The sequence below is a fragment of the Lampris incognitus genome, chromosome 12, assembly GCF_029633865.1.
Source record: "Lampris incognitus isolate fLamInc1 chromosome 12, fLamInc1.hap2, whole genome shotgun sequence".
Lineage (NCBI taxonomy): Eukaryota > Metazoa > Chordata > Actinopteri > Lampriformes > Lampridae > Lampris > Lampris incognitus.
In genome coordinates, this window is record NC_079222.1 from 33,959,920 (window position 1) to 33,970,733 (window position 10,814).

The following is a 10,814-nucleotide window of genomic DNA, read 5'->3' on the forward strand; positions in this document are numbered from 1 at the left end:
AAAAACAAAACGACGCCTACTGTTTCCAAGTTAGTAATAAGATCAATACAAGTTAGGCTACTTTTTATAGTATGATTTGGTAACAAGCTCATGGCCAATAACGGGTCTGTTTCATATTGAGTGATTGTTTTCAGATGTGGATAATTTCGAAAACGGATATAAATCTTTTTTTTGGGGGGGGGGTTTCAAAAGCAACTCAGTGCCCCTCAGTCGATGTTAGGTCTTTTTTTTATTGCAATTATGCAAGCCTATAGCACACATGGAAAACGACCGCTCGCAAGAGCCCAACGGGACTACAAGAAAGAAAGAGACGTGTCCATTCACACGTGTAGCTCCAACTCACACGCCGTCGCACTCAGAAATGTCTTCATATTCTGGTATTTATGGTATTCCCTTCCACGCTAGGCGAAGGCCTGCATTTTAATCACATGATCCAACCCCCCCCACAAGACGCCTCCAGCCCCGAGCTGTTCGGTAACATTGTTGCCGTTTGCGTCCAACATTCGAACGCCGCCTCGGTGCTCCGCGGCACGGGAACACCCTCTCGAGCGCCGAGGGGGGAATTTAGAAACACTATAAGAAGTGGCTTACCACACATGCGGGCCCCGCTTTAAGAAGTTCAACCTCTTTTTGCAGCCCCGGGGTCTGCGGTACCGTGCTGCCCGTCGCACAGGTTTGCAGCCAGAGAGCCTGAGAGAGAGATGAAATAAGACGACGCAAAGCTTCTTTTTTTTTTTTTTAAGCGTACATATAAGAGTTTGAACAGTTTACGTAACTTTAAGTTGGCCGCCAAACGCCTGCTCGATTTAATTCTGCTATCCATAACGTGCAGCTGTTTAAATCTAATTATCACAATTGACACAATGGAGAGTTTTGGCTGCAGTTTAATTCAGATAAATTTGCGACTAACTGCTTGCAAACACAGATCTAGAGTTTTTTCCAGACAGAAACCTCCTGAATATGACACGGCCCGGGCCTGCTGTGTCGGTGTGGTGCTGCTGAAACAAGACTCCACAAGTTGCATGGTGACTTGACAAGTTGCGCTGACTGTTTGTTGCATTTTCAAATGTCATTAATTTAATTGATGCCAAACAACAGATGAATTAATGTTTTTTTGTTGTTGTTTTTTTTTATTGTTGCCAAATTACATGACAACTTTTCAACAGGCCTCCTGACTTGTGATGCTGACTAGCCAGCCTGTTTGCCGTTTCTTTCACGATTTGCGGACATGGGAAATAACCAGCGATTGGCTTGGAAGGGTACAACCGTATTTAAATTAGTATTAGCAGGTCAAGCAAGTTACAAGCCTTGCGGTGCATGTCGACAAAGGGCACACTAGGTTGTAGAGTAGACGTGTTGCACTTGTTGGGTCTGTGCTTGTAAGTTACTAATTTTAAGTTGTAAAACTGTGAAGAAACGGCCAAAAACACCGGAATATTCACCATGGTCTGCAGAAGGTTTAGTGTTTGCCCAATAATTTAACTCTCTGAAAAAAAAAAATACGTCAACTGGTATAAAACGAGTTAGCCACTAGATGGCGCTAGTCATATGCAAACCTCAAAAAAACAAAACAAAAAGAAGCTGTTGGGCCACAGATCACCTGTAGACTACACATCAGTGGACTCTTTTATGTGTCGCTGCACATTCGTGACTATGCACTTGTCCTTGTGTGTTTTGTTTATTCTCGATGAAGGGTTTAAAGTTTGGATATCGTGGATTATTTCCCGAAAAGCCTTTAGTTTACAGGAACAAAAAATAAATAAGTCAAAAGAGAGAGGGCGTGAGTCCAAATAATTTAGCACATCTATATTTAACTTTTTTGAAAACAGGCTGTGCAGAATAACGTCAAACGTGACATTGCCATGCAGCCTAACACGAATAAAATAATAAGCAAGTACAACGGACAGCTCACTGCAATATGTGTTGTCATTGTAGTATTTTAATTTCATTACTAATAATTGTGAAAATTCATCTCGTCTCTTATTCTGTGTCAAAGACAAAGGAAACTGGTAAAAAATTATGTATATATATATAAATATATATATAAAAATATATATATATATATATATTTTGGTTTTTGTTTTTGCAAACTTAACGTTGTTAAACTCACAGAAGTTGTTGCCGGGTAACGTAGTCCACCGGGCGTAGAACACACGCGCTCGGCTACAAACTAAACCCAGACGCTTACGTCACAGGCTCCCGGCTACATTGTGTTACAGTTTGGAAGGCCTCTGCGATACCCAGTGTTAAGTCCCAAACATGAGGTAGGGCTGAAAAGGCTAATTAGTGTCATCCTACTGACGGCATTAAAAACCACGTTGCACGTTTAGTCTACGTTGTAGATTTCTGAGGGTTTTTTTTTTTTGTTGTTGTAAAGTTTGGTCAAATATTTCCGTCATTTAAATCACGATTAAATAATCCCCCCGCCCCCTCCGGCTGCACTTTTTGTTTTTTAATATATATATATATAATTTGCAGAAATTTGTACACAGGTAGAAGCACACTCTAGTCCGGAATCTGCACAGTTATTGTACTTGTTAATCTGCTTCCATCATTTCTTCCCGTGTCTCGTGATATTCCGTGTGGACCGACATGCCAAAGACAACGTGTAGGCTGTTTATCAAAACACCCTTAATTGCAAAATGAACTTCCTGACGCCGATTCCGATAGGCTAAACCCGTCACGAGCTCTGAATGGATACCGACACCGTCTTCACGTCCCACAGCACAGCGCAATGCCGAGCCTAAGTGTGCAGACCCGTGTTCCTGCAGCTCGCATGCTCTGCGCGAGCCGTGACTGATGCGAGTTAGCAGCTGACTCTTTTCCGTGACAAATGACTCGCGGATAACCCAGATAGCCGCGGATCACGCGAGCCGCGCTGCGTGGGTGCAGGCTGCAGGATGCAGGACGCAGGCTACAGGCTACAGGCTAGGCTACATCCCTCTCGCAGCCGTTTCAGCGACGCTTTCTCCAAAATGTCACAAAAAAAATCACGTTTTATATTCGGAATGTCACGTTCGTTGTCCGATATGGGCCTTCGGGTAGTCCTGTAATAACGCTCTAAAAATAAAAAAAAATGAAAATAGAAATAAATGAATTAACGGCCGATCAAAACTAATTAGGCCTACCAATCACGACGTGGCCATTCCAGTAGGCTTCCCCCCCCCCTCTTCGGATCCTTTTGTGGTTTATGATCTAATTTTGTGCAAAAATAAATAAATAAAATGAAATAAAACCCAAAAAAAATAAAAAATAAATAAAATGAAATAAAAAAGAGAAGTGGATCAAAGGTTTATTTTTTTAGCTATCTGGTTACTAATGTACGACCACAAAGCAAAAAAAAAATTAAAAAATTAAAAATAGGGCCCCACCAAACTTTTTACATCCTTTCAGTCAGTTGTCAAGCGAGCCTTCTTGTTATTTATTGTCTCCGTCTCCGCCGGTGACGCGCCCTCCCCATGTGATCTGCGCGCTGGTATAAAGCGTGCGAGAAGATCCTCCCTTTCTGGGACTCAGGCCCTGTTTTGGTTACTCCGCTCGTCTCGGACTTCAAGCATCCGGATCGCTCGTCAAAAAGCGCGCACCATATGGAAGCGGCGAGAGAGAGAGGGCACATCTCCTAGCGGCGGCGGCACGTGCTCTTCGCATCGCTCTCACATGCTTTAGAAGAGGAGGAGGAGGAGGAGGAGGAGGAGGAGGAGGAGGGCAAGGTTAGCTCGTCGTCCCGTCTCCCGCTCTCCGCCGCTATAGCTTGGGAGCCGCGCGCGCAGCCGTGTGAGCCATGACTCTGAGCTCCGAGATGTCGGATGCCTCCATCCTCTCGGAAGAGACCGACATCGACGTGGTCGGCGAGGGCGAAGACGGCGGGGACGGCCCCACGCGCTCCTACGTCGACGAGGTGGCGCAGATGCGCGACGGCATCCTTCTGGCGGGCTCCCCGCCGTGCGCGGACGGCTCCTCGTCCCGGGACGCCTACAAACCGGCGAGCAAGAACACGCTGGTGAAGCCCCCGTACTCCTACATCGCCCTGATCACCATGGCCATCCTGCAGAGCCCCAAGAAGCGGCTCACCCTCAGCGAGATCTGCGACTTCATCAGCAACCGCTTCCCCTACTACAGGGAGAAGTTCCCGGCGTGGCAGAACTCCATCAGGCACAACTTGTCCCTGAACGACTGCTTCGTCAAGATCCCGCGGGAGCCGGGCAATCCCGGCAAGGGGAACTACTGGACCCTGGACCCGGAGTCGGCCGATATGTTCGACAACGGCAGCTTTCTGAGGCGGAGGAAGCGCTTCAAGCGTCAACAGGCGCAGGACCTGCTGCGGGAGCACACTGGTTTTCTCCCCGCGGCCGCGTACGGCTACGGACCCTACGGCTGCGGATACGGTATCCAGCTGCAGTCCTACCACACGCATTCTGCGCTGTTCGCCTTCCAGCAGCAGCAGCAGCAGCAGCAGCAGCAGCAGTCCAGGCACTCGCACACGGGGAGCATTATCCCCGCGCCCTCTCTGATGCCCCCCACCACCACCACCCCCACCACCACCCCCACCGCCACCGACTTGGCCCGGAGTAGGTTTTACCCGCAGCTCAGCTCGGGTCTCTCTTCCGCCCTGCAGAGTTCGGCCCCCGTGCACAAGTCCGCCTCGCCCGCCCAGCGCTCCCCGTTCTCCATAGAGAGCATCATCGGGGGGTCGGTGAGCCCCACGCACTCCCCCCACTGCGCGTCGCGGACTCCCCCCGCGGTGCCCGTGTTGTCCTCCGCCCTGACGGCGGCGGCGGGCGGCGGCGGCCATGCAGGGACTGTCCTGCACACGGTCCAAAACTTTCACAGCAGACTCGTTAACGGCGCTAGCGGCTGTTAATTTCTTAACTGCAAAGTTTTCAAGAAACAAAAAACAAAAAAATCAAAACAAAAAAAAAAAAAACCCGCCCACATTTGAAGGTAGGATTATTTTTGTACGTTTGTTTGATAGCACAACAGCTGAATGGGGTGGGGGGGGGACACATACACTACTCGTGCCTATATATTCACGCTGTAAAGGGGGTATATTTATGTTAATCCGATTTGACCATGAAGTTCACTTTTTCTTTTTTTTTTGTCTTCTTTTTTTTTTATGAACTGATTCGTTTCAGTCACCATAGGGCGCCTCAGGATAACGACCCCCCCTCTCTCTCAAATAAAGAGCTTATAAAACGATCACATGGTTAAAATAGGTATTTGTGTCAAACACATGGTTTTTTTTTTGTTTTTGTTTTTTAGTTTGACAAATCAAAACATTTTTTTTTATGGTTTTGATTCGTGCTTTGTTATGGAAAGGACACGGAGAACCAAGTCATGTGTGTTTTTTTTTCACAGTAATAAACAAAAAAAAAACAAACAAAAACAAATGTAAATTCTTTGGCAAGTATTGTGTAATTTCAAGTGTGATATTTTTACACGGTGTTTTTTTTTCCCAATGAGAATAAATATCGTTTTTGCAAAAAGCTAATTTGTTTGGGAATAAATTTATTGAAATTGGCCCGGTCATAGGTCAGGCTTTTACTCCCTCTCCGGAGATGTAGGTCAGGGGAAGCTGAAACTGACCTCGGGATGAGGTCAGCCGGCCTCGCCTGTAAAGCCTCAATAATCGCGAAACGGTCAAGTAGACGCTTCTATTCGCTGTTTTATGTTATCATGGTTGCGTTCCCATCAGCTAAAATACCCCTCTTTCTGCGCGTGAGTGCGTGCGCGCGCGCGCACCTGCACGGGTCATACCCCAAAACACAGAGGGTTCCCTTTACATTAAAAGTGCAGTATACACGGCTATGCGTCCAGAGGGGGCATGTACACGTTTGCAGTTGAGTTTTGGTTTTGTTGTGTTTAATTGTGGAGTTTGTTCGGCCTGCACAGCTGCCCTCCCTCCCCCAGCCCCCCTTCTTACTAGGGGGGGGGGGCAGCGAAGGTGCCAGGACAGCGACAGAGGCCATGTTTTGCTAGCTTACGGTTGTTTGATTAGCATTAGCTGATCCGGGACAGCTGCGGAGGACACTGCTCCCCCCCCCTCTAATGTTTGATTATCTGTTAATTCTTGACACGTCACGGAGGCTGCAGCGAGGCGTCCTTACGGGCCGCCGTAGAGGCTCGCGGGGCTGGTGGCGCATGCGGAGGAGCGCCATGCGCACCGGGAGACAAGAGCTCGTTTTTATTTACTCCTCTATTTGTTTTGTTTTTTTTATTGTTTTTCTGGTGCCCCAGAGTGACGAGGCGGTTACAGGCGACCGTTGGACAGCTCATGTGGGGTCCTATGGCAGCACACAGGTCCTACATGGTTGGGTCCAAACAAGTTCGGTTTACTTACCAAAAAAATTTAGGGAACCGATTACCTCGAGAAAAGTCAATTAACTGTGTCGCGTTACGTGAAACGATTTAGCGCAACGCGACGCAATCAAGCTCGTTTACTCGCTTTCCCCGAGGAAATCGGTTCCCTTGTTTCGCTTTAAAGTAAACGGAACCCGTTAGAAATGGCAGTGACGTCACTGCGCCAACCCCGCGAGTAAAGAAAATTAGTGGGGTTTTTTAATTACTGATAAACGTCAGTCCCGGCGAAGTAGACACATCCATCACATTTGAACACTTGTCCCTGACTGGCTGCTGTAACCCGTAGCCGGGGTCCCGGGCCAAAATCTGTGTCAGTAGATGAAGATGATGAAGACGTGATGGCCTTGACAGTTCCACACACGGCTTCTGTGCGCGCGCTTGCCCTGACGCAGAGGAGCGTGTGTAGTAGTAGTAGTGGTAGTAGTAGTAGTAGTGCGCTAGATCCGAGCCGGTTCACTAGGCCACGGGAGGACAGCGACGGCCTGATGACGTAACACATAAGAGAGCGAGGAGGGCAGACTAGAGAGACGCTACGTGTGTACATCAACCTGGCAACGTGGTCACGTCCGTGATCGCTGATCAACGGACAGAGGCAGACTGGGACGGGACAGAGGCAGATAGGGACAGGGCAGGGGCAGACTGGGACAGGGCAGGGGCAGAGGCAGACTGGGACAGGGTAGGGGCAGAGGCAGACAGGGACAGGGCAGGAGCAGAGGCAGACTGGGACAGGGCAGGGGCAGAGGCAGACTGGGACAGGGCAGGGGCAGAGGCAGACTGGGACAGGGCAGGAGCAGAGGCAGACTGGGACAGGGTAGGGGCAGAGGCAGACTGGGACAGGGCAGGAGCAGAGGCAGACTGGGACGGGACAGAGGCAGATAGGGACAGGGCCGGAGCAGAGGCAGACTGGGACAGGGCAGGGGCAGAGGGGCGGTTTCTGCAGCCAAGCTAAATGAGCCCACCTGGTCATGAGGGATTTACATCGGCTGTTTGGCTGTAGGGTCACCTCAGCACGACTTATTGACTTTAATTTAAACTTATGCCGTGATGTATCCGGACACACACACACACACACACACACGCACGCACACACACACGCACGCACGCACGCACGCACACACACACACACACACACACACACACACACACACACACACAACAACAACAACGACGAAAACTACTCTAGCGTTTTTGTCATCGGGCGCCTTCCGTTCTTAAAATTATTTGAACGATCTCGAAAAGATTTTGAAAAAAAAGAAAAAAAAACGTCTAAAACAAACTTCCAGAAACTGAGCCGGGCACCGTAGTGACTCAGCGGGTCTCACAGCTGCTATTTTCCGTGTTATCACAGTGGTGACAGTAGCTACAGGCCGGACTCCAATTACGGTTTAATTCCGTGGCTGAAATGACTCAAGGCTCGAGACTGGAGGAGCAGGGTGGCATCTCAATACTCTGCTGTTCAGGTTTCCCCTCTGATGGTTCATGCACGCACAGGGGAAATCAGGTGCAGCAGTAATAGTGGTAGTATAGTTAGTAGTAGCAGCAGTAGTAGTGGTAGTAGTTGTAGTAGTTGTAGTGGCAGTAGCAGTGGTAATAGTAGTAGTAGTAGTTGTAGTGGTAGTAGCAGTGATGGTAGTGGTGGTAATGGTGGTGGTAGTAGTAGTAGTAGTAGTAGTAGTGGTAGTAGTAGTAGTAGTAGTTGTTGTTGTAGCAGTAATAGTGGTAGTAGTAGTTGTTGTAGTAGTTGTAGTGGTTGTGCTACTAGTGGTAGTAGTAGTTGTAGTAGTAGTAGTGGCAGTAGTGGTAGTAGTGGTAGTAGTAGCAGTAGTAGTAGCAGTCGGAGTAATAATAATAATAAATTCTCTCTCTCTCTATATATATATATCTTTACATAGCACTTTTATTAACAAGGTTACAAAGTGCTTCACAGAACAGGATAAAATTGTTAAAAATGACATAACAAAATAAAAACAGTAGTAGTAGTTGTATTAGCAGCAGTAGTAGTATTAATAGTGGTAGTATTGATAGTGATTGCAGTAGCAGCAGCAGTGGCAGCAGCAGTAGTAGTAGTAGTAGTTGTTGTTGTTGTAGTTGTAGTGATAGTGGTAGCAATAGCAGTACTAGTAGTAGTAGTAGTAGAGGTAGTAGTGACAGTAGAAGTAGTAGTAATTGTAGTGGTAATAGTAGTAGTTGTGGTAGTAGTAGTGGTGGTGGTGATGGTCATTAGTAGTAGTAGTAGAAGTAGTAGTAGTAGTAGTAGTAAAAGTAGTATTGGTAGTTGTAGTGGTGGTAGTTGTAGTACTGGTAGTATTAGTAGTAGAAGTAGTTGTAGTAGTAGTTGTAGTGGTTGTAGTGGTAGTAGTAGTAATACTAGTAGCTTTTGTTGTTGTAGTGGTAGTAGTTGTAGTAGTAGTTGTAGTGGTGGTGGCAGTAATAGTGGCATTATTGATAGTAGTGGTAGTAGTAGTAGTGGTAGTAATACTAGAAGTAATAGTAGTAGTAGTGGTAGTGGTGGTGGTGGTAGTTGTAGTGGTGGTAGTAGTAGTAGTAGTAATAGTAGTGGTAGTAGTAGCAGTAGTTTTAGTAGTAGTAGTTGTAGTGGTAGTAGTAGTATTAGTAGTAGTAGTGGTTGTTGTGGTGGTAGTAGTAGTAGTAGTTGTAGTGGTGGTGGTAGTAGTAGTAGTTGTAGTGGTGGCAGTAGTAGTAGTAGTAGTAGTAGTGATAGTAATAGTAGTAGTAGTGGTAGTAGTAGTGGTGGTAGTAGTAGTAGTGGTAGTAATAGTAGTAGTAATAATAGTAGTGATAGTAATAGTAGTAGTAGTAGTAATAGTTGTAGTAGTAGTAGTAGTAGTGGTAGTAGTAGTAGTAGTAGTAGTGGTAGTGGTAGTAGTATTGTGTAATAGTGGTAGTAGTAGTGGTAGTAGTAGTAGTAGTGGTAGTAGTAGTGGTAATAGTAGTAGTAGTGAAAGGTGAAAGAAAGAAAGACAGAAATAAATGTTTCATGTACGTAGAAATAGGCCGTTAGATGGACGTTTTAATTAAAAGGTTAAGTGATTAACTAAATATTAGCGAGTATTTCCTCACAGTTCTCACGAGCGTTGTTAAATTAAAAGGCTTGAATGACGTAATTGATTAGATGGGCTGGTGTTTCATGTACACTCCAATAAAAAACCGGCGTTATGAAATGCGGGTAACGCTCAGCAGTGTGGCCATCAAAATGGAGGCGGCGCGGCTTATCGATCTGGCTGCTCTTCTTCCGGGGTCAGCTTCCGGCGGAAGAAAGCTTCTCGCTGGAAAACCTGCCAGCCCTTAGGACCCGTAACGCGTGAAAACCCCCAGGACCAAGAGCCTCGACGTGGGCTACGTGAGAACAGCAGAGTATGTGGCCGGGCCCGACTGTTCCTGTATTTAACAAGGGCTTTTCACGAACAGCCACGGGTCATGTGGGCATCGGCCTCCTCGAGCGTGAGCGAGGCTCCGCGGTTGGCCGTTCGGCCATGACGGGTCACAGGTCACGAGGCAAGGGGCTAAACCAAAACTATCAGCCAATAAAAGACAGAGGCAAAAGCGTCGGGACTACACTTAGGTCTGAACCCAGGAGACTAAACACCCCTCCGGGGGTGAATATCACATTCTCACTGCTCCGACCTGGCTGAAATTTGAACAAGTCGGGCCAGCAAAACATTTTCTGTCCAAAGTAGAAACAATTTTACGAAGCGTTATGACGCTGTTTACCTCCTCCTGGGCAGATGTGGGGGGGGGGGGGACGGTGGGGCAGTAGCCGCCATTTAACAAAGTAGCGAGCAGCTTGTTTCTAAAAGCTGTAGTCGGTTTGAGCTTTAGAGTTAACTTGGATTTAGGCATATTGCAAAATATGATCTTATGATTTCCAATATCTCGGCCTAAATGTATTCAGCTAAGGAATAAAAACAGAAAACCCCACTTTTAATGCAATGTTAATATCGTAAGAAAGACTTTGTCAGGTGAACATTATGTTGTTGCTTAGGTCTTCAGCCGTTTACAAAGTTATGCTACCGTACTGCTGCTGCTAGACATTTTTAGTCATTGTGTGTGTTTTTTTTTAAAAGCACAGGTTGGGTCTAGGGTAATATATATATATATATATATATATATATATATATATTATACATACAGATATATATATATATATATATATATTATACATACAGATACCTATATATATTTATATTTATATATATATATTATGCATACAGATACCTATATATATTTATATTTTTATATATATTTATATTTATATATATATTATACATACAGATACCTAGTATGGAGGTAACAATTTAATAATGATTCATAATTTATTTTTTTTAATTTTTTTTCTCTGCTGTATGATCTAAAATATGTAGAGTTTGTAGTTACACGGTATATGTGTTTTTTTTACTCCAATGAAATCGTATTTAAGTACAGTGAAAAAGTTTTAG

The 10,814-nt window shown here is 45.9% G+C and overlaps 1 protein-coding gene across 1 annotated transcript; it reads left to right on the top strand.

Moving 5' to 3' along the window:
* The first annotated feature begins 3,781 nt into the window (after nt 1–3,781).
* On the top strand, nt 3,782–4,861 carry foxd1 (forkhead box D1). The gene has a single exon (XM_056291110.1). It carries the CDS (start codon nt 3,782–3,784, stop codon nt 4,859–4,861), a length of 1,080 nt encoding a protein of 359 aa, XP_056147085.1.
* The last annotated feature ends 5,953 nt before the right edge of the window (nt 4,862–10,814 follow it).

Coding starts and splice junctions, on each gene's coding strand:
- foxd1 (XM_056291110.1), top strand. CDS start 3,782: ATGACTCTGAGCTCCGAGATGTCGGATGCCTCCATCCTCTCGGAAGAG.